The sequence below is a fragment of the Pavona decussata genome, unplaced genomic scaffold, assembly GCF_977016875.1.
Source record: "Pavona decussata unplaced genomic scaffold, jaPavDecu1.1 SCAFFOLD_37, whole genome shotgun sequence".
In the NCBI taxonomy this organism is placed as follows: Eukaryota; Metazoa; Cnidaria; class Anthozoa; order Scleractinia; family Agariciidae; genus Pavona; species Pavona decussata.
The window spans coordinates 1,313,175-1,338,427 of NW_028145459.1; the positions used below are offsets into that span (position 1 = coordinate 1,313,175).

The 25,253-nt window shown below is 39.0% G+C and overlaps 2 protein-coding genes across 2 annotated transcripts in view; both read right to left on the reverse strand.

The window, feature by feature from the left end:
• Nucleotides 1–3,573: 3,573 nt before the first annotated feature.
• Nucleotides 3,574–8,548, reverse strand: LOC146483928 (ficolin-2-like). The gene is made up of 4 exons (XM_085105267.1): nt 8,198–8,548; nt 6,161–6,275; nt 4,910–5,327; nt 3,574–4,104 (listed from the first exon to the last, which is right to left on the reverse strand). Exons 1-4 carry the CDS (start codon nt 8,513–8,515, stop codon nt 3,870–3,872), a joined length of 1,086 nt encoding a protein of 361 aa, XP_084961393.1. The 5' UTR covers nt 8,516–8,548; the 3' UTR covers nt 3,574–3,869.
• A 6,249-nt stretch (nt 8,549–14,797) lies between these two features.
• LOC146483929 (E3 ubiquitin-protein ligase UBR4-like) overlaps nt 14,798–25,253 on the reverse strand; it is a 92,450-nt gene continuing 81,994 nt past the window's right edge. Inside the window, exons 98-109 of the mRNA XM_085105280.1 lie at nt 24,995–25,120; nt 24,182–24,253; nt 23,630–23,691; nt 20,467–20,557; nt 20,207–20,241; nt 19,688–19,882; nt 19,319–19,403; nt 18,470–18,609; nt 17,648–17,738; nt 17,200–17,292; nt 16,509–16,575; nt 14,798–15,064 (exon numbers count right to left, since the gene is read on the reverse strand). Of these exons, the coding sequence (XP_084961406.1) occupies nt 14,997–15,064; nt 16,509–16,575; nt 17,200–17,292; nt 17,648–17,738; nt 18,470–18,609; nt 19,319–19,403; nt 19,688–19,882; nt 20,207–20,241; nt 20,467–20,557; nt 23,630–23,691; nt 24,182–24,253; nt 24,995–25,120 (1,125 nt within the window). The 3' untranslated portion in view covers nt 14,798–14,996. The remainder of the gene's footprint in view (nt 15,065–16,508; nt 16,576–17,199; nt 17,293–17,647; nt 17,739–18,469; nt 18,610–19,318; nt 19,404–19,687; nt 19,883–20,206; nt 20,242–20,466; nt 20,558–23,629; nt 23,692–24,181; nt 24,254–24,994; nt 25,121–25,253) is intronic.

Consider the following 25,253-nt stretch of genomic DNA (forward strand, 5'->3'; position numbering starts at 1 on the left):
TACGAAAATTTCACTTCCTCGTTAGCTGTTCCTTGAACTTTACAGTTTCGCGCTCAGAAACCCTTTTCACCTCTCGGAACAGAATATGCCTGCGGACAAATAAATGATTAGTTTAAGGCCATTTGACCACCGTAACGACATTCTATTTCACGTTTGGAGCGTAAGCCCTTCCTCAGAGCGAATCAAGGAACTGTTGGTTGTATGTGTTTACACACTGAACAGTAGAGATATGTTATTAGTGGGAGCATGGTATCGTGGAAAACTAATTTATTCTTGTCATGGAATGCCCTGGCAAAATAGGGAAAATGTCGCGCACGAGTAAATTAAAAATAGTTACCAGTATCCGGAACTGAAATGGAAGAAGTAATTTTGGAGGCTCTCATGTCCTCTCTCCATTCCTTGTTTTCAATTCGTAACTGAATTTACCGTCCTTATTCGCCAACTCAATAAAAAAGATGAAAAACACCACAATAAAAATTCCAAGGAGTGAGTTAGTTATCTCTGCAAGTGAATTCTTTGGCTGCCTAAACAGCGTTCACCAGTGACAATTATACAGCGCGGTCTAGGGTGCGGTGCATCACTGACACTTCTGCTACCACACAGGTGAGGACTCAGGACTTGTTTGACCTGTAGAGGAATACTCGCTGTACACCTGATAGCTCTGCTCGCTGTGTCTGTCGTACCCTCTGCACATTGGATCACTAATCTCCTTTAAACGCATCAGCATCTCGCTATTTATCATGTCCAATTCTTCAGTTTTTGACTGAACAACTATAAAATGAAAGTTTTTGAGCCCTCTAGCTTTTTTCAGTATATTCTTAGGGCATATCCATTGCTCTCCGAGCTAGCTATACTTTACCTCTGATTGTGGTACACTACAAATTAAGTTATAAAGTATCACCCTTACGAGCATCATGCTATTTCAGTTTACTATAATAATATGCACTTACACATCTCTCACACCTCCATGTAAACCACATGTTAAAATTTAACGTGGCTACTTATTCAATTGACGTCTAACATTTTACTCTACATCTACATCTATTTAAAATACTGCGCAACAGCCTATTCAGCAACACTACGAAGGCATCATGCAAGCGTGCATTGAAAACAATAATAAAAAAATTAATAAGTAAAACTAAACACGGTTTTAGAATTAGAGTATCACGCCCGATCGAGTGGCTGCTTCGTATGGCCTGGATCTTCGTTTTAAGCTGAACCAATATACATCAAAAGTAACCGACGAGGGAAAAGAGAACGCGAACGAATTAAAGTGACGCTGGTAAATTTAAAACAGAATTCAAGTTTATTAAATATTCTTTGAAGGCAGGTTTGATGTAACAGCAATTAAATAAGAGTCTAGAATGTTTGTTATTCATTTCATACTTTTCATACTTTTCAAACATCAACAGACATTCCTTTATGAACTATGCAAGCAACTTGCTCGTAGTCAGAATGAAGCGGATACTTCATTGTGTTTGAGCTAGACAATTTATATTTGAACGTAATTGCAAAGAGTGCGCATAAATAAGCGTAACTTTATTGTAGTTAATTGCTTCCATTAAAATGCAAGTGTTGTCAGATCAAACCCCTTCATATCTTCAGTTGATCTTGTGTTTCAGTGATATCAAGATTCATCCACCTCACCCAAATGGACGCCTACAAAAGCAACAACAGCAACCGGCAACAATTTTCTTATATATATGTGTGCACACTTTTACAATATTAGTTACCCCCAATTAGCGGGCTTATTCAAGGTGAGTAACAGTAAAGGATACTAATACAGTGCTCAAAAATTTTTTTTTGTCTGTATATATTTAGTTCCACCCCAAACATATTTTTTTTTATTGCAACACACATACAGAGTAGCCGCTTACAAAACAATATGTCCACTACTCACTACTTTTTTTATAATACTTATACTACTTACAGTTCAATGCAATACTTGCGCTTCAAACAATACGACACTTATGCTATCTACAACACTTACACTACTTGCAATACAATACCAACACTACTTACAGTACGATTCTTTTAATACTTATAATAGAATATTGGTACTTACAGTACAATTTTTTTAAATGGTTACATATACAGTACTAGGACTATTTACGACATCAAAGCAAATGAACAGTAACGATGACATCAACTTGTTTCCAGATAAATTTCCTTTAAACTTCCTAAAGTTTCATGCCGTTTGCTGAAATATTAAAAAAGTTATTCAGGTTCAAAGTTGCAGTGAGCGGAATCTCCCCACCCCCCCCCCCCCCCCTCCGGGCTAGATAGGGTTAATAGACTGTACTAATAGTTTGTTTAATTAAATTTTGGTTTCGTTTTATCACGTTAATTTGCTGACCAAATAGTATGGACAAGATTTTCTTGCAACTTTTCGGACAACAAATGTTGCTTTGCATGTTGAGATTGATTGTTTTCCGTATTAGCACCTTAACGTGCAACAAGTTTCATGATGCAAAAAGTAGAAGCTGCGTCTACTTTCTGCAAAACGAATATTTGTTGCACGCGGAGGTGTTGATAAGGGCAACAAACAATCTCAACTTTCAATGAAACAGTTGTTGCGCGACAAGTTGAAAGACAATGGCGTTCATTCCGTTTAACAAAAACAACAACAACCCACTTTCAGATTTTGCCACAAATATAAAGTATACGAAGAAAAACATAAAAATCAACTTAATTAGGGAAGAAAACTACCCGTGAAAGGTTAAATAGAGCAAAGGCTTAGACCGCAGTTATTTACTGTACGCAACTTACACTGGACGTAAGCAGTTGCGAAAAGAAAACCTGTGATAGTCGGCATTCGAACATATGAGCTCTGCGATGCCGGTACAGTGCTCTATCAACTGAGCTATCAAGTCAACTGGGAGGTCGTTATATCGTGAGTTCGTGATTTACTCGTGAAGCGTGAAGGGTGACTAAGTCAATATTAATTTATGAAACATGTATTTGAACAGCGGGTGAAAGATTAAATAGAAGAAAGACCCTCGGAGTTATTTACGCAACTTAAACCTATCTAGACCGGAGAGGTGCCCTCGACGACTTTGAACATAAATAACTTTTTTAATATTTGCTCAAACGCCATAAACTCTCAGGACTTTTAAGTAAATTTATGCTGGAAAGTGTGATGTGGTATGTTATTGTTCATTTACTTTAACGTTTCTATGGCAACCATGTATTGACAGGCACTTTTTTCAGATAATGGAAAATCACTTTAAAATGAAGAAAAATTACTTTTCTTACGTAACTTTTGCGATTTTATCTCATGTTCGTGTTCCTTTATTAGTTTTAATCACTTTTTGCTTAATTTTGGCGCTTTCCTGAAGTTTTGGGGAAATCCAGAAATCCAACATGGCGGATCCAAGTTGGCCGCCATTTGGTAATCATGACGTAATTATCTCGTCATATGACGTCATCCCTTCCGTTCTGGAATCTATCCTCCAAGCCTCCTTGTCATAGCTTCTATAGTTGCGAAGTTATAGAGGAGAGGGGGTGGGGAAGGGGGGGGGGGGGGGGGAATCTGCAAGAACGGATAAATTCATGACTCATATATTCATTACTTGCATGGTTCTGTACCTCCAAGGAGATCAGTCAAACTATACAGTCAGCTACGCTAACTAGTTACATGATAAGATTCGCCTAACGTTTTCTTGTGTTGCACAACGTCAGAGAGTACCAGTGGTTCTGACAAGAGAAGTGATTTATAAGGCAAGCAAAAAAACGCTATTAAACTGGTAGCAAGAAATCGGTAAAAACAATCAGCCAGGTTAATAACCATCATTGTGAACTAAGTAACAACTAAACCATCCTTAGCTTTATAACAACAGTAATTCATCCGCTGTAAGGATGGTTCGTTCTCATTCAGTGTTTGGTCTTATCTTCATCTCAGCACGTTTCAAGGAAAAACTATGTCCCCTGAAGGTAAACCAATTGATCCCATCAGCTCTTGAGCGATGTTGTCGGCCAAAGTACTGTCCGTTAAGGTTGGATTTGTGACATGCGTTGTGCCACCAAGCGCCTTTGTACCTCTCGGCACATGACAAAGCCTTATTTTTGTCGTTATCTTGATCTTTGGTAGAAAACTGCATACCGCTGAAAAGAGTTGAGAAATAAAAATAGAAAACTTTTAAAATAGAACTATCGAAGTTGTGACAGTCACGTTTTGGCCTTCTAGGAAAGAAAGAGAGTAGCTATCCAGACGAGGTCTGTGATTGGAGAACGAAACAATAGGTCATTGGTTGGGAACAATGGATCCCCGCAGAAAACAATGGGAGCTAAAGTACTAGGGGAAAAATGAAAATAGAGGTCTGGAAGAGGTGCTGTACTATCCTCTGATTTAGACGACACAAAACTAATTTGCTGGGGGACAAACAAAATCTTTACACTCTGACAATTCACATAATAATGATGAAGATTGATTGATTACTGTCATGACGTTTGCTGTCATCACAACACCTAAATGTGCTTAATTTTATGGAATAAATTAAGAGTGGTGTTGTGATCAAGATGTCAAAAAGTATTGACGCCAATCGCTTTAGCTAAACCACACACACACACGTATGTATTATAGAAAAGATCAGCTTGCAGATCAGCTTGTAGATCAGCTTGTTGATCAGCTTATAGAAAAGATCAGAGTACGAGCTACGTTCTTACGTTGGTATTTGCCTGCTTACCATTTACTCAACAGCCAGCCGTCCCTTTGTATCCATCAATCAAAATCCGGTATTTATCTCCCTCCACCTTAAAATTGCTGTGATCGGTCAGTATCAGTCGTGTTGCCATTTAATACTTTTCAGGAAAAGTTTATTATGAAATGCTTGGCTATTTTACCATCGCAAATTAGTTTTCGTTAATTATTTAACATTCAATATCAACTTAATTGGATTGTTTATCTTACTTGTGCCACGATATCAGTGAATCACCAGCCGTGCCACTGTATCCTCCAATCAAAAGCCGATATTTATCCCCCTCGTCTGCAACCTTAAAAGTTGTGTATTCGGCGTAAGTGATGTTCCCATCAAAGTCTTCTAGATCAACTCTCAGTTTCGTGTCACCAGCGGCTGTCAAACGATGGAGTTTGTCGTTTCCAAGCCAGAACTCGCCGCCCAGATTTCCAAACCCCTTTTTGTAGGACTCCCAACCGAGGAAAAAATCAACAGAGCCGTTTAAACGTCTCTGAAAAACGGTCCAACCGCCACCGACCGTGGTCATATCACACAGCACTTGTATCGGTTTTCCGCCATCTGGAATAATGGTGTACACACCACTGGTATTGATTCCAGTTTGAAGAAGCTGGGAGCAGCTTTTAATTGGCTCTGGAATTTAGCATAGAAAAATTTGAACGCAGTGATTTTATTATTGAATGATAACATGAAATTAAGGGATTATTGCATTGTGTTTCACATGCAGAAGGAAAATTTCAGCAGAATGATGGAAAATCAGTAGCACTTATGATATGCATAACATTTGTAAGAAAAATTGAAAACTAAATACAAAACAAATGGAAAATATTTTGTGATTAATGTGATTAATTCACTGGTTTGATTGATATAATGAAGTGGTGCAGTGATTAAGATTTGCATAATGAATATCTAATTAGCATTAGGTCCAGACTCCCGTCCATATTAAAGAAAATACATACGGCCATAAGGGCCGAAAAATTGGGGGGGCACCGAGCAGAATTCGAGCAGAATAAGCGATTATTAAGAGCACTGCCGCAGGCAGAATAATCCATTTTACGAACAGAATTTATCGAAGCCTAGAACTCCAAACTTGTGACTTTGGTTGAAATTATCTGGGTATAGTTTTGTTTGGTAAAAATTGTTTTGTTTTCAAAGCAGTTCGGCAGTTCCTACTTTAAAAGTTTTGACTTATCCTGTTTTGTTGTCAAAAAATTTCATTCCATTGTGGTAAGATTTTTTTAGATCAGTTTAGTATCTTTCTACTCGGTTTTTCAGAATATATTTTGACCAATTTTCCTAGCTTTTGGGAATCTGTGTAAAATTCACAAATCTTCAATGGCGGATGGTTAATTTTGGAAATAATGACGTCATCTAATGGTACCAGCTCAGTCATGTTGCTGTCCGCAGAGGAAATCTTTTTGGACGTAATGTATATACGTACTACAAGTTCCACTTCAATGACTTACCACATGGTATCCCTGTGTAACCGGTGGCACATTTACAGTGAAAGCTGTCTTCATAATATTCAGGGATGCAGATTCCTTTGTCACCACAAGGCGTGCTGTCAGACTCACAGATGCTCTGTTTTCAGATTTAAAAGAACGTATCGACTGAGCCTTTATAAATAGAAAGAAATTAATTTTTGAAGAAACCTTGGTGCTGCACAGAGGACCAGGTACAGATTTGATAAGGTATTCTAATTTGGCCACCGTAAACAGATTCGAGTGCTGACGTTTAAAGTCTTCGGTCCCCAATTTAATTTTTCAGCTACGTTGCTAAAATCAAATATCCGTGAGCGTAAATATTGCAGGTGGTACAGCAAGTGTTGGTAGCAAGGGCTGTGATTGCACCTATTCCCCTTTCTGTATATTTGTATTTGTTGCACGCACGTTCAGTCCGAGACATGTATCTCTCAACTTCACATGAGCCCGGTAACCAGGCTTCCTTGTTTTGGTAGAGCCAGCGGGCATGAGATAATTTTTACGAAAGTAACGATATTATATATATTATTTTTATAACAAGCTACTAGTGAGAAGCACACAGCAACGAAATCTTGTCATGTTGCCATCAAGTTTTATTACCCGACCGGTTTCGTCTGATAACTATATAGACTTCATCAGGGAGTTTGGAACAAGATTACATGGGGATCTTATTTATACATAACTTTTTCAATACAAATCATGTACTCGTAAGGGAGTGAACAACAAAACACCCACAGGAAATACGTGCAGGATATGACTAAAATCCTGCGTAGAATGTGTGATGTTTACGTTAAATTCGTGAGCCCCAAAACTATACGTTTATTTAGAGAAGATCTCTACGAAGACACAGAAGGCACAGTTGGATCAGTGACTTCCTAAATAACTGTTGTTCGCTTCATGTGTATACTATAACAATTGTCGTTACTTTTATAAAAACTTTTGTTTTCTGTTTAAATGAGAAATCTCAGCCTGGCTGCCGAGATGAAAATAGTGCAATTCTCCACTTTAGCCTTCTCTTCGTTTGAAAGTTAGTTGAGATCATCCGGCATAAAAGATGAAGCATAAATACTTCGTCCATATAAACTGTTGTCACCTCCTCTCGTATTTCTTGGTAGTAAAAGTGTTTATCAGAGTCGAAATCCAAGCTTTTATAGGCCGTTTCTGAAACGGGCTAGGATGTTCATACGTGAATTTTTACGAAATAATTTGTGCTGAAGCAAGATCTCGGAACCGGGACCAGAACAGTAGACCGGGCTTATATGAAAATGTCCAAAGCTGAAGTCCCCCGAAGAGGACAGTATTTGTGTATGGTAAGTGCGTTATCGTTTCCCGTTGTCCCTGGAAAATGTTAGCCATTCTAGATCAATTTTATGAAGGTGCAATGTTGCAACATTTGCAGTTGGAATAGAAAAGAAGCTAGCAATTAATTTGTTTTGTTATTAACCCAAACAAACTAAAGTCGATTCCCCCATGATCATAAATCTTAAAAGATAAAATCTTGTGAAAGAAAACAAGCGCAATATTTACGGTAGTTAGTTTCAAAATAGGCGTTAAAGTTACATCAGCATGTTTTCCAGAAGACTTAATGTCTGCGACGCGGTTAAACAAAGAAGGCTCTTGATTTAATTCTCGCGTTTTTCTTGTTTCTTTCATAGTTACCCAAAATTCCGATTCCTGTGTTCTGATGAGGAGGACAGTTAAATAATAAACAATAGCTCTTTCTGCTTGGCATCTTTCAACTTTTGAGTACATGTTTGATGCAACTGGCAGACTTCAAGTTAGTTCTCGCTATCACAAGTAACTTTTCAACATTTTTCTGAAAAATCTTATCTGAAGGAATTTCTGATACGCAAAAATAGAAAAAAAAGCACTTTAAAAAACTTTAAACGATGCATGAAACACATATCTTTAACTTACGTTTAACTGGAAACTCAGATTTAGTCTCTACTCACAGCTTCGGTAAACGTTTAGCGCACTATAGTTGTTATTCTCGAATTTTTCAAAAAAAAAAAAAAAACTCACCTGTATCCCCCTATACAGCATTTTATCATCTTCCGTCAAGTTCTGATGACTTGTAAATCGATCAGATGCGCTTAACTGGCAGGTAAAGTTGTCTTTTTTGTTCAATGAACCAAAGTTGTAAGACAAACAACGGGTTTCTTTGACACACGCAAATTGGCAAGATACTTCAGAATCCACTGATATCTCTTGAAATGCACTCCCATTGAGTTTTTTTCCACGTAAAGCTTTGGCAAAGTTGATTGCTTCCAAGTCTGGATCTAAAATGCGAATCACGGCGTAAACAGCCGTGCCATAGAACATTAACCAGTAAAGAAACATCTTTGCTGTTCGTTGTTAGCAAGGGAACAAACCCAATTCCTTTTGCCAAGGTGTGTCTTATGTAATATGGAGAGTTTTCAATCTTTAAATTATTAACGAGAAAAACAGGAAGACCCAATAACCTTAAAAACTAATTAACGGAAGAGGTCTCCCCTTTCACAAATCTCGTGTGAATTTACAATTTATTGGTAAAAAACCCCGAACATAGTTGGATCATAATATCAATACAGATTTTAAAAATTCGAGCTCGAGACATGATAACACTGCCACGTGCTGGGAGTGTTTTGAACAGCTTCAATGACTGACCCTGGAGTATTTCCTTTCTATAGTACTAGTATTGCTAATTGATGTTTTAAAAGGTCATTGATTGAGAATTGTAAAGCAAAAGCAGCCAAAATAACAAAGGATGGTGAACTATAGTTTTGCAAATTATTTGCGATCTGTTGAGACTAGAACACCAAGCAGTCACTGCACAAGCGGTTTAGAAAATTGTACTCTAAGATGCCGCCAGCTTAAAGGTGTTTTCGTCCCGTTAAAACTTTGGAAGAAAAGCGAAAGATGCTTGAGAAAAGTGTCCCCAAATCCACCCGAAGTGCATGTTTTGTTGTGTTTTTTTTGTGGGTGTCAGAGGTCCCAGGTTTAAGCTCCCTTCTGTCCAATCGGGTATCTTTTACAATAGCCCCGTTTTCAAATCCAAGGCCTCGCTTTGTAAATAGCCAACAGGTTTGCCTCCCACCAGCTGGGATGCTTAACAAATGTTACGTTCAGTTTGTGTATTTGTACATTTATTTATTTTTATTTTGTTTAAAACGTTCGGCCAAATTAGCATTTCATTGCTTCAGACATTCATTTCGGATCCTGATAGGCAACTGTTTTCAATTTGAACGAATAAAAACTCTTTTCCCGTGCGCGATATTTTCTCAATTTTACCAGAGTATTTCTTGAACAAAAATAAAATACCTTTCCACGTTACCATGCTGCCATCAATAGCTTATCTCTACTACTCTTCTATAAACCACATTAGGGATAGCACTCAAATCTCATTTGGGTCGTCCAATTACCTTTACATCAACTCTGTCTCTATCAATTTTCTATCAACTCAACAAAACGTTTATTTGTCTGAAGACATTTTTCTGCTGTTCCGAGAAGCGAACAGGTTTTTGAGCGCGAAACTGTAATTTTCGAGAAGCAGCTAATAAGAAAGAAAAAAATTTCCGAACTTGTTTTCCAGCCAAATAAATTGTTTTGATTTTAAACTCCGGAGCATTAATATTTTATTTTAAGACTGCTCAAAGTATTCTTTAAATATTTGGGCTTTCTGCTAGAATCTAACTACAACGGACAAGTACCAATGTCATGTACAACTTCCTGTTTTAAAATAAGGTGTTAGATAATCATTAATATTTTATTGTTATTCACTGAAAAGTCTTAAGGGCGAGTGTACAATAAATATGGTATTGTATTGTATTCTAACTTTAAAAAATACTGAAACATATGCATAATTTCCAAATTTGGTCGGTTTGTTTGTTATCTTTCAAATATTTTCCGAAGTTGACTTTTAGTGTTTCCAGCTTCAACCATGACAAGTACTCTCGTTTCCTCATCTTCTCTAACTGCACAAAACTCTCATCCGTCTTGAACTTTAGTTTTGTCAACGCTTTCTTAACCTGAGAAATATCAATTAAGGGATATCATCTGATATGCCTATCAGTGGGATGTGGCTTCAAGTGACGCATTTTGACCCATTGGAAGCAAGCGAAAATATCTTCCAGGTTATAAGGTATGAGAGGTAGAATGGCATTTTTAATAAAACAATTTTCAAACTTTCCTGTAGGCCTTCCGGCAGAGTCATAGTCCACAAAATTATATATCTCATTTAGTAAAGGAAATTTAATCACAGGCAAAAGTTTGAGAATGCGTTTAGGTTATTTTGACTGCCACGGCGGAAACATTTATTAATTTTTCGCATTAATGAATAATGTAATGATATGGGAAATGAAAAATGAATCAGTTTGGCCGCTTAAATTGCTGTAGATAACGGTAGCGAACACCACTCTTAGACAATAATGAAGAGCGACACTCATTTAGGAAGGCAAAATATAAACAATGGAGAAAACACTAAAAAACTAAAAAATTAATGTAACATATATTTTGAACTGCGGATGAAAGATCAAATAGAAGAAAGATCCTCGCAGTTACTCCGCAACTTAAGCAGTTGCGAAAAGAAAGCCTGAAAAAATTTAGGCTGAATATTTTCAGGCTTTCTTTTCGCAACTGCTTAAGTTGCGTATTAACTACGAGGATCTTTCATCTATTAGATAAAACACTGTTCGTATTTTAAACAGTACTTCAAAGCAGTTTTTGACAGCCTTACTCTGTCATTGTGCAGTTGTCCCTTTGATCGTCTCTGTTTGGGGAAGTCTTTGACGAGTCTAATTCAATCTGACGTAAATATGAATTTGACAGAAAAGCTGATGATACCACCATGATGCCACCGCTCACATTAAAGGTCTCATTTTCATCTCAGCGGTTTCCAAGGAATACGGTCCGCCAAGGTACTGTCCGTTAAGATTGGCCACGTGACGTACGTTGTACCACCAAGCGGTAATACCTCAGTGACAAGAACCGTCGTTATCGTTATATTGATATTTGGTAGTAAAGCTGAAAAATCAATCAACCAATCAATAGGGCAATATAACAATCAAATCTGGTCTGCCTATCAGTCAGTTATTTAGTCAGTCTATCATTCAATGAGCCAGTCCATCAGTCAGTCAATCAATCAATCAATCAATCAATCAGTCAGGTCAGCAAGTAAGAAAGTCCCTCAGTCAGTCAGTCAGTCAGTCAGTCAGTCAGTCAGTCAGTGTGTCAGTCAGTCCGTCAGTCAGTCAGTCAGTCCGTCAGTCAGTGAGTCAGTCCGTCAGTCAGTCAGTCAGTCAGTCAGTCCGTCCGTCAGTCAGTCAGTCCTTTAGTCAGTCAGTCAGTCAGTCAGTCCATCAGTCAGTCAGTCAGTCCGTCAGTCCGTCAGTCAGTCAGTCAGTCAGTCAGTCAGTCAGTCAGTCCGTCAGTCAGTCAGTCAGTCAGTCAAGGTGGCTCAAGGGAGATAGTTTCAGCTTTTGTCTTATAGATTCCTTTTTCTTGATAGAATTAAGTATGGCACCATGCCAGGCAGTATTTATAATGTCATTGGCTATGATCAAAGAGAGGTTAATTGCTGTCAGAGCCGTGCGCAGACAGACCCTTAAAGTCGCCTTTTGCATAATCGTAAACAAATCACAGGTTTTAGGTGGAGCTTTTATTAAAGCGTTAAACTGGAAAATAATAACGCTGTGGCCCGTAAAAACCCCGTATCTTTTGGAGACAATATATTGGTTACACTGACACGGTTCCGCACGCTCGTGATTACAAGGTCAAGTATATTGTTGCCACCAGTGGGTTTTTTTTATTGAGTTGTGTCAAGAGTTGGTCGTGAAGGGTTTCAATAAAGGCTAATTCTTTAACAGCCGATGCTCTGTCAATGGAGTCCCAGAGGATTTCTGGCAAATTAAAGTCACCCGAAATCACCATATTGTCGAACTGGTCACAAACTTCATGCAGAAAATTATCGAATACATCCATCCAACTTGGGTCTTCATTGGGTGGCCTAAAGCAAAAACAGAATAAAATTCTTCGACTAGTAATTTCGGCAAAAATGTTCTCAAGCTGTTGCAGGTCTTTGACAGCTTTGAAGGAGGCTGTTTTGATTGCGATAAGAACTCCACCACCATCTCTATCAGACCGATCTCTCCTAAATATTGTAAAGCCAGAATACAATATTTCAGAGTTGCTGATATTTTGGTTCAACCTTGTCTCATTGACGCATATATCGTCAGAGTTTTCGGCCTACAGCAGGTCCTGGAAGCGATGGAGGTTGCTAGTTTGTTGTGCTGTCTTTCTGATAACATCACAAGGCAATTGACCCTACCGGCAGTCGAAGCAAAAACCGGTCCAGACATCACCAGACATCAAGAGGCGAGAGGTAGCATCTGAGTTGTTGTAGTAACAAACGTGGTACATTTTCATTATATGAAACAGTAATAAGTGTTAACTTAATAGCCAAAAACAGAAAAATAGCAACGGCTATCACAGAGCTCTTCGAGTGACGACCTGATTCCCTTAACAATGTCAACAATCCATCGAAGGAGCAATCGTTGTTCGGCAAAAAGACAATAAAAATTGTAATAATGAAATAGGTAAAAGGAGTCCAAGAGTACCGGTACCTCCAAGACTACAGGTCGTTTGACCAGGAGTCATCCTTCTGTCATTATATTGTTTTAACCCGTGCGCATGCTCAAACCTCAGAACGTACCACATGGAAGACAAAATGACTTCACTGTCATATTTATACGTGGCTGAATCTCAGTTTAAGTCAGTAAGGTGGAACTGAGGTGCCTACGAAAGGGATCTGTCTCATATGGTCTAGGGGCCGACTTTTCTCTCCCTCACTGTCTTGTCGGGGACAAGGTATCGGAAAGCAGCGCGGAACCATCTCCAGCTGGCATAAGCGAACGGCGAGCGAAATCTCGTGGTGCATCGTCATGGTACAACGCTCCGGCAAAGTGTCCAGAAGTACCGCTGTCGGCTGTATTTATCTTTCTTTTTCAGCCATTTTGATATTAAGGCTGGCAAGTCGCCCGAAGATATCGTAGGGAAAGAAGCGTTTCATTGATGTCCTTTGTCAAGCCAGCTATATACAGATTGCGTTGTTCTATTAAGTTATTACGCAGGGGACTTTACCTGTAATACTCTGATGCACAAGCGCCGAAGAAATGAGCGCGCTATGTTTACTGTACTTAGGCAGTCGGTTGTCATAGCTTGTGCAGTGAAACGTGGCTTAATTGCAAATGGGGCGATAGCCAGATAAGAAAGTTTGGTAAAACTTGGCCTGCTTAGCTGGCGGCATGTTAGACGAAGGAGAAAATCGCGCGAACGAGCGGCGACACCGCGAGGAGAATGGGGACAAAGCGATTCGTAATCCCACCCTGAAGGAAAGTAATGGGTTTTAGAATGGTCCGTGCATCAGTACATGCACGGGAAAATCGGATTGGCTAGCTGGGAACACATCAATCAAATGTTACGTGACAAATGTATGGTTTATCAACAGAGTTGATAACTAAAGGTAAATTGGCCACCGTAAAGAGATTCGAGTGCTAGAATCTCTACGGTGGCCAATAGGCCATTTCCGAGTTGCTTCGAACCTCATTATGAAAGTAAAGCTCAGTGCAAAGCTTTTCATATGAAAATTAGTTTTGTTTTCATATGAATGAAAACTGACTTTCATATGAAAAGCTTTGCACTTAGCCTCGCTTTCATAATAAGGTTTATTGCATCTCCGAAATGGCCAATTTACCTTTAGTTATCAACTCGACCATAAAAAATTAGCGAAAAAACAGCACGACGTTTCGGTTTCATCTTGGCACCACTACCAAGTAAAGAGTGTAACAAAAGATAATTTATACAGAAAGTAAAGGTGTGAAATGGAATAAATTAAATTAAGACCAAAAGTAGCTGTCTGGTGTTCATTCAGAGAGGTGTTATAAAGTGAGAGTTTTGTCCGTTCACTGGGTTAGACAAATAGTTTCGCGCGAATGGAGTCTGACTGGGTGTTTAGACTCGGTTTCTTCTTGCGAATCCAAAGCATTTCAAAGATTAAGCATTTAAGCTTTCCCTGACATTTCTTTAGGATGGTGAAGTTGCTTGTCAGGTCGCCAATTGTGTCAACTTGGTGATTATTCTTCAGGCCCCAGTTGTTCAAAGAGCGGATAACTTTATCCACCGGGTAGGTCGCTATCAGGCAGATAAAATGTGTGCAAGATTTTCCCGATAGCCCTATAATTTGTGGATAGGGTAGAAGCAAATGTGAAATTTAAGTATGGCATTGTGGGGAAAACTTGCCAAAAGCGTTAGGTGGAGTATAATTGCTCCGCTGGATAGTGACTTATCCAGTGGATAAAGTTATCCGCTCTTTGAACAACTGGGGCCAGGTGTTTCCCGATGGCGGAGAACCGATGCTCATCAATGCGTCGGTGTAGGTGACGTTATCAATTCTGTTGATAAACCAAACATTCGTTTCCACTCCCCACCGACGCAGCACCGTACTTTCTTTAAAACGTAACCCCACCTCACCCCCCCCCCCCCGAAAAAAAAAATCAGGTAAAGATAAGTGCGGCGAAGACAGACGAGTCAGGTATGGAGCAAGAATAAACAAAGACAACAGAAGGCACAAAAACGACTTTAACACGATTATCTCACTACAACTGTTTTAATGCCCCTTTTTAAATATTACATTAGATCAACTAAATTATGTGATTTATTAATATTGTAAAGAAGTAAAGCTGAACAGCAATCGAAAAAGTTATTATCAAGACTATCCCTGGGGTAGGTCTCTTCTATTGCATTCCTCTCTGATCAGGTATAAGAATGTCTTCCTCGAAGCAGCATTTTACTTTGGCAGTAAGGACAGGACCTCGGCAATAAAATTGTCCGGTTCTGGAATGTCAGATAGCATCCCTGAAATGAACAACGACAGGCGTCCAACAGATGTCAAAAACAATGTACCCTGCAGCCCCGCCTTGGTGCTCGACCACTCGACCACCCCTTTTATGCGCATTTACCGAATATTAAGAAATTATCGATCACAGAGATTTCGAAAGAACTGATGAACTCGAATAACTATTATATAAATATGCAGTTGATCAAGTACATTTCATCATGTCTTGATCTCGTTTTTACGGTGATGCAAATAAAGGTACTATTGTTATTGTAGTAATTTTTGTTGCTTCTTATAATAAGTTTGTTTTTTGTGACAAACGTTTACACCCTCAGAAGCTGCACAAATTCTGCCTGTTTAGATGATTTTCATGTCTACCGTGAGAAGGCAATTTCATGGCGCTCATCCGGCTATAAACGTAGAAATACACCAATTTCTTTGGAAATGCTCGTTAGATTTAACGAAATTTGGCACTATAACACAAGTGGGTGACCCAAAGAAAAAACAAAGAAGAGAATTTTGAATAATCTAGAGCATAACGTGGAAACATTTAACAATGAATAAGTAGAACCTCGCCGACGAGATTTTATCAAAACCATGTAAACATGTACGAATTGCTGTTATATTGTGGAATGCAAATGCGAATTTCTATTGCAAAATATACAAACCCCGATAGAACAAGTTTTGTCCCCAAGTTAAACAACAGTAGCACGGTAAGCCAAACTTTATTATTTCATCTACAAACTCGAATAACTTGACTGCAGATTGTGCCGGGGGTAACAGAGTCACAGCTGAACCCCGCTATGGTGGCGACAGTTTGCGATGACTATAGTTTGAAATGATGACGAATGAGACAGCTGGGAAAGAATTGTTTGTGCTTTCTCTTGGCAATCAGTTTTAGCGATTTCTCCAAATATACGCATAGAAAACTTGAAAAATTGGCCGTTGCAATGCATTCCCACCTTAGCCATCTACAGCCACAGATAATTAACACTAGCTTCTATTTAACAATTAGGTTCTGAGCTCGAGATTTCTATCGCGTGATAGCTGATGAGGGCGCTGCCCGAATCAGCAATCATGCATAGAAATCGAGAGCGAATAATCTAATTGTTTTGGTATAAATCTACATGTCGTTCAAAACTTAACAAGTAAATTATCTATATCCTCATCGCAGACACTTCGAAAACGCGAGGAAACGGCCACCATTTTGTCGAAAACCGCTACTCACTATCTATCACAGAATAGATAGCGAGTAGCGTAGCCCATCAGAGAACGGCATTCGTGATAGAACACTAGTAGATTTATACTAAGTACTAGTATTGTTGTTGTTAACAAACTGAAAACCATAATTTTAACGTATCAGCATCGATACAAATATGTTTTCAGTTGACATGCCCCCTTTAAAGTCGAATCACGACCTAGAGTCAGTCTAATAGCGGATGCCTGAAATAACCCAGTACCAACCTGCCACATCAAACAACTCAGCAAATGACTCTGATGGCAAAAGATCCGTTTGGTAGAACGACAAAATCTGCCAAATAAAATAGTAAAAGTTAATAGAAAATGAATTGATTAATTCACGCAGATTAAAAAGATAGACATTTTTGATCAAGGAGACGATTCTTTTCTCAGAAAAAGATGAGAAGGAGAATGATTACCCTACATCAATTTCGCAAAATTTCAAAGAACTAATAGCATAGTGTAACTGAGACGTATTTTAATTTCTTGGGAAACCGAATCTACAAAAAAGCCTTGACAACACGGTTTTCTTTAATTGATGCTTTTAAACTCGCCCCGGTTATTGTTGTTATTGTTGGTAGTGGATTTGTTCGATTTTGGTTACTTCGTTGTATGAGATTATGTTGTTTACGAGTGATTCAGAGACGTGATGAAGCGTTCAACCGATTCCGTATGTGTTCAAATTGAATAAGGAATAATTTAGTCGTGACGTTCAAATTGGACAGACACGTAGCCTTATGCCCAGCTGAATTAACCGCAAGTGAACTTGTCCAAATTTGTCAAAATCGACCAACAATCCTGCACGCGCGACAGGTACGGGAGTTTAGCTGATAAACTGTTGGGCGCAGTAATAAGGATGCCTCCATGATACAGCAACCCAGCTTTGTGTCTTTAGTGTAAATAGCAAAACTCTTGCCTTATCACAGCCCTTCAGCACGGTCTCGTCGCTGTTTCGAATGTGATCTAACATCCCTTGTGGCCATGCAGTGTCATCGGCTGCCAAATGTTTCTGAGGAAAAAAATGATAGGAAAAAAATTGATAGTTTACATCGTTATGCGTACTAAGGCAAAAGGCGCGGGCTTATGATCTATGTTGTGTACAAGAACCAAACAACAACTGTTTTAACAGGCTTCTTCAATGGTCTCATCAGGAAGAAAATTTACCCACCTCATGAACACTGCAACGTATTTTTGAACACTAGACTGATCGTTTCAAGGATGTTTCATTGGTCAATCATCACCAGTACAAAGTATAGTTATTTCACTTCTTGTTTTCTTGTTCTGGGCCCTTAAGTTAAAAGGTCTACACACAACGATGGCTCTTCTTGTTAAAATCCCCTCCCTCCCCCACTCATTTCGCTCACCTTCAGTAAGTTATGCAGCTTATCGATCAACACAAAGAAAATGATATAGGGCCGGTAAACAGAGAGCTCGGCTGGGGTCAGATCCGTGATCCTGCAAATAACAAGAGAACGCGATGGTTAGTTCTCCGTTTATTGAACTTCTTCGCGGTCTGTGCTCTCATTCGATGAGTAACCAGGAAAAAGGAATCATCAAAATTAAATCAAAGTGCTTATAGCTGTATGCATTTAGATCCTAGTAGAGGTTTGACCACTAGTTTTTCGCGAAGTTAACGTTTTCAGAAAGCTTTGTTTAACTCTTTGTCAGCGCCGGACTTGACACAGTTCTTTTGAATGATAATAGCTAAGCCCCTTCGTGATTCCAAAAAGACGAAAACCACCTATGTTTCGGGAATTATATTCGCCACTATGCCGTTCTCACGAAAATTCGTAGCAAAATGACGACAGCTAAAATGACACTGGTTCACGCGCGCGTACTCTTTCTCTATTGCAAAAACTGGTACTCCTGATGATCTAAAGGTCTCTACTATAATGCTTCCTTTATCGCAGCATGTTCAGTGGGCAGATCTGTTTTGTATATTGTCTGGCGTACATTGTAAAGTACAAAGGCATCGCTGTTCCAGCCAAATTTGAAATTGGTGGATGCGTAAAAGCCCGACTGTCATCAACATCTATCGGCCTAAAAAGCCTCTTCTTCAGAAAAACAAACCCTGCGCCTAACAATCTTTAAGCTAAGAGTAATTATTAGAAAACAGAATCCAACAAACCCCCTATATCAAAAAAACACAAATACTAAAGTAAATGAAAATTGCAAGTAAACCATACTTGGAAGTTCCAGTGGGAGACAAATGACGAGCATGCGCAGTGACAACAAGCCTTTTAAGGAAAGTCATCTTTGATTTGTTCCACTGTTCCAAGGAATACACAAACAGCGACAGCAATGTTAGGTACAGCGGACTATCAACCTGAAACAACAAAAAACAGTCGTACATTTTTAGAACAGAATCCGCACACACAAACACTGTATACCCTCCAGTGGTCTGAGTTCCAATAAATAGACCATTTCCGAGTTGCTGTGAACCTCATTATAAAAGCGAGGCTAAGTGCAACGTTTTTCATATGAATGAATGCATATGAATGAAAACTAATTTTCATAATTATAAACTTTGCACTTTTTCATATGCCGGAATGAATGCATATAAATGAAAACTAATTTTCATAATTAAAAACTTTGCACTTAGCCTCGCTTTCATAATGAGGTTCAAAGCAACTCGGAAATGGCCTATTACTGAAGTTTTTTTTTAATGCGTGGCAATACCAAAGGATTACTACACGAAAAGTATTTCTACAAATTTTTAAGATGTGGGTACAAGACAGAGCCCTTAAAGTTACAAATATTCGCTGTTTTGAGCGGCAAGGACGAAAACTTTAAAGGACTAGGGGAGATTTACGTTAAATTTTGAACGATTGCTAAAGAGTAAAGCATTCTTTATAGTATATATATAATGCTATCCTAAGTATCTTTCGTTGTTCTCATTACTTTTAATCTGAACTGGAAAAAATACGAACGGTAACACGCTTGGTGAGGGGTAACAGGAGTATACAGTACAATCTAATTTAGACCGTATTTGTAGACGGTTTGTTATTATTCCGGAGTATCAGCGGGAACAGTACCTCGTATGATGACTCAACCCATTTGTCTGATGACATATCCAGGAAGGACTTGAGTGTCTTCTCCTCCCTACTGAGCTGACGTGTTCTGAAAAAGAAAATCAATCAATCAATCAATCAATCAATCAATCAATCAATCAATCAATCAATCAATCAATCAATCAATCAAAGATCGATTGTTCCATCCATCCATCCATCAATCAAATTTTCTCACGACATTTATACAAAATATAAATAGAAAAATGGTCAACTAGAGTACAGAATAAAATACTACCAGATCACCTCTGTTGCTTAAATATATTCACATGAAGTTAGGAGAAAGATACTAACACAGCGACTACACACAAGTATAAAGAGTTCCAAGGGCCTTACGTGTTTAGCACATAGATGATCATATGAATTGCATAGGGGACAAATTTGATGTTCGAATCTCGGCCGCCGCCACCAGTGTCCTCACTAAACGATTTTTCAAAGGCAAACCGCTGTAACAGCAGGCGCAGATCGTGAATTGACGCGTGGTAAGTGGGTTCCAGATGACCGGTGCATTCTTGGATGTAACTGTTGTGTCTGGAAGAAATACGATATTAGTTACATGACTGCAAAGCAAGCTTGAGTGTTTGGTTCACTGCGGGAAAACTGGATGCAAGCAGATGCAAACAAGCCAACTACCGCGTTTCATGGTAGCGGAAATAGAGCACTAACATGAAGACCTTACAAACTGATGGCGTGACAAAGACAGGAGATTTAAAGCAAGCCACTTTGTACTTCAATCACCGAGAATTGGCAAGAAAACAAGACCATTATATGGTTCTTACTGGCATAAGAAAAAGACATCAACTGACAAAACGGCAGCAAATGAAAGGCAACATTGCAATGTACAAGTTTTCTTACCTCGCCAAACAACTTGCAAATGCCGATTCGGAAACCTGACAAAACAAGTGCAAACATTAAGTTGAGATAACTGTTACAGTACATATTTTATTTCATAATTCTTGGTATAGTTTGATAGCTAGATCTATAAGCTTTAATTTGATATAGGGGTTAAAGTATCTACAGTTTAAACTGGACGCGCTGCATCGCTTGGAAGCGAGACACTTCTAAAGGTATACGGTAACCTTAAACTAAGGATTGCTGCCATAGACACAAGTTACCTGAGGACCCCAAATTGGCAATAAACCATTGCACTTTGTGTTAGCATTCTGAAGTGCGGCACTTTCCCACTCGTCACGTCCACGGGCGAGTCTTACAAAAAACACAAAATATAATATGAATGATGGATAAGAGAATCAACTCAGCAGTGTATGTTAGAGTGCTAAAGAGGACTCATGAATTTCGTACTGAGCGTTAGCCAAAAAAGGAAATGGAAGAACGCAGGAGGCAAACAAAGAATTGTCGAATTATCGACCTCGGCGGGTCTGGTCTCGTAGCCCTGTCGGTAGAGTAACGGTTGATCAAATCCGGAGGTCGTGGGTTCGATTCCCGAGGAGATCGAAGAGGTCTCTTCTTTGACTGGTCTCCCATTTCCTTACTAGGGCTCCAACTCAGAAGGAAATATACGGGTTCCTTTAACATACATTGCAGAGTTAATTCGTTGTACCCAAAATAATATAGGTCGTTTAGGAGACTAATTGCAAGATGGAAGAACAGCCAACAGACACCCGCTGACTCCCGAGTGCGCCTCTACAGTCACAGCCGGAGCTCTTCCAGCACCTGCTGATAACCGAACTTTTCAGGCGCAGGTCATGGTTTTTCGAGAACAGCTGATAAAAATTCCGGAAAATTGTAATTTACGAGAATCGGACAATTTCCGAAATAGAAAGCGTGTCTTCTGAAACACCAGCCCTGTTTTCTTGTTGGAACGTTCCCAACTTTTCATACGAAATGCGTCCTTTCCAAACGTGAATTTCCAACCAAACATTACGAAGAAAGCAATATAACAACAAGAACAAAAACATAATATCATACCGTATATATATGGACGGTAAGTAGACATGAAGTTACATTATAATATGGTAGTTCTTTAAGATCATTTCTGCGTTGGCGAGAAGTTTGAATGTTTGTTATTACAGTCATGAGGCTTAGAATAAGATTAAGAGTTGTGGTAACAAACTTATCTCTGATGTCGGCTGGTGAGAACTTCCAGGTCACTCATGGATTTTAGTTTAATGACACGGGAGTCGGAGGATTGCCTTAGTAGGATTGTAGAACCTTTCGCCCAGCAAAATTGGTAGCGATGACTGGTTTGGAATTTCTTGGCCTCAAAAAGTAGATTCTGTAATCTTGGAGTTAGATGCTCGTAGACGGCAAGATAATTGACTGTGTCATCGGAAGTAAGACCAAGGTCTGAATACTTCACCTTTCTAACTTCTTGTCTTTTGCTTAAGACCTTATCTCTTGCAAGGCGGCGGGTAAATTTGCAGATAACTGGGTCTGGCCTGTTACCATTCGATGCCCCTTCGTTCGATCTTCTTCGTGATGGAACACGATGAGCAATGTCTATGTCGTTAATGTTGATTCCATCAGCTCCCATGGTTTCAAATAGCTTTAGACATAAAGCTGCGGTCGCTTCCGAAGATTCGTACTCCGCTGCTTGAGGCAATCCAACAATTTTCAAGTTGTATTGGTAACTGTAAAGCTCAGCCGAGTCAACGGCGTTTGCTAGCTCTTCGACTCGATCTCCAAGCTTTTTCAATTTTTCCTCTATAAGATTTATTTTGTTGATGGCTTCACGGCGAAAACTTGAGAGATCGTCGTACTCATTGCTCAGGAATTGAAGGCCATGCTCGCGCTCTTCTTTCTCTGCGTCGGCTTTAGCGGAACTATTGCATCGATTCTCTCCATCATGGCGGCTTCGGTCATTTGCACGAGTGTCATTTGCTGATTCAGCATTACTAATTGTCGCTTTTAGCATTGAAATTTCTTTGGTCAATACTTCCAGCTGTGCTTTAAGAGAATCATTCTCTTTCTTTAACTGTTTGGCAGTCATTATACAAGTTAAATTCAACTTTAGTAACTTTTTCGAGCGGACGAACGATTTACACGTCCGATCAGCACGGACGCGCAGGATCCATCTTCTATTCTTCTTCATATTTACCGTTCTCTAATCCATCCTTACGTTTCTTACGGTCTTTCAGTATGGGGCCAAACTTCAAAATCAAATCTGGAGAAAATCTTAATCCTCCAAAAAAGAGCCTTACGTCCAATTTATTTCCGCAATAACAGAGAGCATGCCATCCCGTTATTCGTATGTTCTAATATCCTTCCAGTTGACATGCTTTATTTCAAATCTATAGCCAGTCTTATGCATGATATCAATAACCAAAGTGCTCCCCTGAACCTAATAAATATTTTTGATCGAGTAGATTCTGTGCACTCGTATAGAACCAGGTCTGCATCCACGGGCAAATTTCATATAAAATGCTCAAAGCTGACACAACTGAGCCACTCATTTTCGAGATTAGGTTGTAAAATTTGGAATGAATTACCGGAATCTTTCCGTGCAAAAACTAAAGCCTCCTTTAAGAAATGCCTTCAGACCAGATTACTAAAACTTCTTGATCAAGAGGATATTTATGTTGACGTCAACACTCTGATTAAAAACTTCAAATATCAGTGGTATGATTAGCTAATATGAAACTTTCTTAATTTTAATTTAGACAGTCATTATTTTTTACTTAACTTATTACTCATTAATTATTGGTATATCTTTAAATTATATTCTGTAAATATATACTAATCAACTGCACTACCCGCCTAGATTAGCCTATGCTATTTGCGGGCTAGTGCATTCTTGCCTTACCTTCGTGAAAAATGTGCTTTAATAAATTGAATTGAATTGAAATTGAATTGAATATAATCCAACAAGTGTCTGATGTCATTTCAACGACCTCCCATTTTAAAACCCCTATGAACGTCCGTCGAAAATACTCCCCCCCCCCCCCACCCTCTATCTAGGGAGAGGGAGGGGGAGTTACGTTGAACTGTTTGAAGCGGCCAATGAGCTTATCAAGCGAAAGGCACATGTCACTGATATCTGATAGTTTGGTTTTAAACTCGGCAAAGTCATTTGATACCTTAGGCCTAGCTTAACGAATCTGGCATTTTCCTTTCACAAAATTAACACTCGAAAAATAAGCTGCCGTTCACGAAAAAAAAATGCCTCCCTTAAATAAACGGCGCTTTAAAGGTTTATAGCATACATAGCAACTGGCAGCAAATTAAACAAATTGCTGTTACTCAGCAACTGTTTTTATGTCGCTAAGGAATTATTATATATTGCCACCCAAACGAGCATGGACTTTTTTATTAGCTCACCTGACAGCTGCCATGTGGCAGTCATAGTGAACAATATTGAAATGGCTGACAGTACAGTAACCCTAAAAAATGCAACAATAGACAGTATTAACGACAGCGTGTTCTCCGTTGACAGGAGCCATTCAGACTATCAACTGTGAATCGCACACGAAACAGAAAACAACGACGGGAAACATACGTAAATTTTAAGGAACACTAAAATTTACACATGAAATTTGCTGAAGAGTTAGAGGCTTACAACTCAATTCTGCACATGTATTTTACACATGAAATTTGCCTAATTTCGAAAGGAAGTTCTAATTAAAATATAAGACTTTTAAGTTTTACAAAACTTAATATGGCTGTGTGAAATCATCTAGAAGCATACCCATTTCATTGGATGTTCGAGAAAACAACATTCGACGTATGAAAGAGGTCACTAATTACATTTCACAATCGAAAGCGAAATGAAAGCGAAATGGAGGACGGTCTATCCTATCTATTGATAAACTACTTGCGCAAGGAGAACGCACGCAAGGTTAAGAGGAAAATGACAAAAAGAGCCAAAAATACCAGTGTTTTACGCTGTTTGTTCTCAAATTCCTCAAGAATACATCTCTTGGTGAACGTATAAATACCGAGAACCTGTAACAAAGTATCAAACAAACGCTATTAAGGTCTAAAATAATAGCAATTAAATCGAAAATGATGCTCGCCTTGTTTTGCAAATTGATGGTTTGTTCTCACTGTGATGAGGGGTACGAGGGGGTGGGGGTGGGGATCGGCACGCAATGGTCGGAGGGAAGGTACGGTTCGCGTTCCTCCCGTTTAAGCCTTCAGTCTGAATATTTTTTGTGTATTGTGTTTTCATATAATGTACTCAGTTTGCGAAGTCTAAGTTAAGTTGTTAAGAAAAATGAGCCTTGTACAATGTTACAATCATCCGAAAAGAGTAAAACTAACTAGTTGCGTGCTTTTTATTGTGTTATCTGCATTTGTTCCTAAAGGTCAGTTGGTTATGAACAATCACTGGATAAGGTTGAGCATCAAAGCGAAAATTATCTTCGCCAAAGTCGGTGCTGTCTAATCCGAAGGCTGAAGCGGGTAACACAAGTAGGTAAGTAAATGATATATTTTTAACAACAGAGGTTTAAAAACACTGATTTAAAAATCAGAATAGTTGGTGGGGTCGAATTTCGGAATAGGTCTGTTTCTTTCCAGCTTTCACTGATTAAGCAAAGCGATACATGAGTACATCAAGCAGGACAATGGCCCAAAAGACAAACTTTCTAAGGTTTCTTTCCGAGTGCTTAACTTTACGTATTCCAGAATTCTGCAGTTAATATCGACTTCTTCAAAATAATTCACTGTAAGATTAGCAGACACCTTCTGTGGGTGATATCTGTATCCCTCGCGGCAGATGCAACAAGCCAGGCCGGACTCCTCATGAAGCTCCTCCATCTCGCGCAGCATGCTTGATGGTTTGGCGATAATCTTCCCTGCAGATGTGGTCTGAAAGATTGATGGTACTTGTTAACAAATGGCTATTATTATATAGCTGAACTGGTCCGCGCTGAAAAGGAGCATTCTGATTGGCTCCCTGAGCGGTCCGAATTTTCCTATACGGACCGCTAAGATAGACTGC

Excerpts from the sequence above, each read along its gene's own strand:
- LOC146483928 (XM_085105267.1), bottom strand. The coding sequence starts at position 8,515 with ATGTTTCTTTACTGGTTAATGTTCTATGGCACGGCTGTTTACGCCGTG. Across the intron at positions 6,276-8,197 it reads TGCTGTATAGGGGGATACAG|AGCATCTGTGAGTCTGACAG; the intron begins GTGAGTTTTTTT and ends ATCTGAAAACAG. Across the intron at positions 4,105-4,909 it reads TCACTGATATCGTGGCACAA|CGGTATGCAGTTTTCTACCA; the intron begins GTAAGATAAACA and ends AACTCTTTTCAG.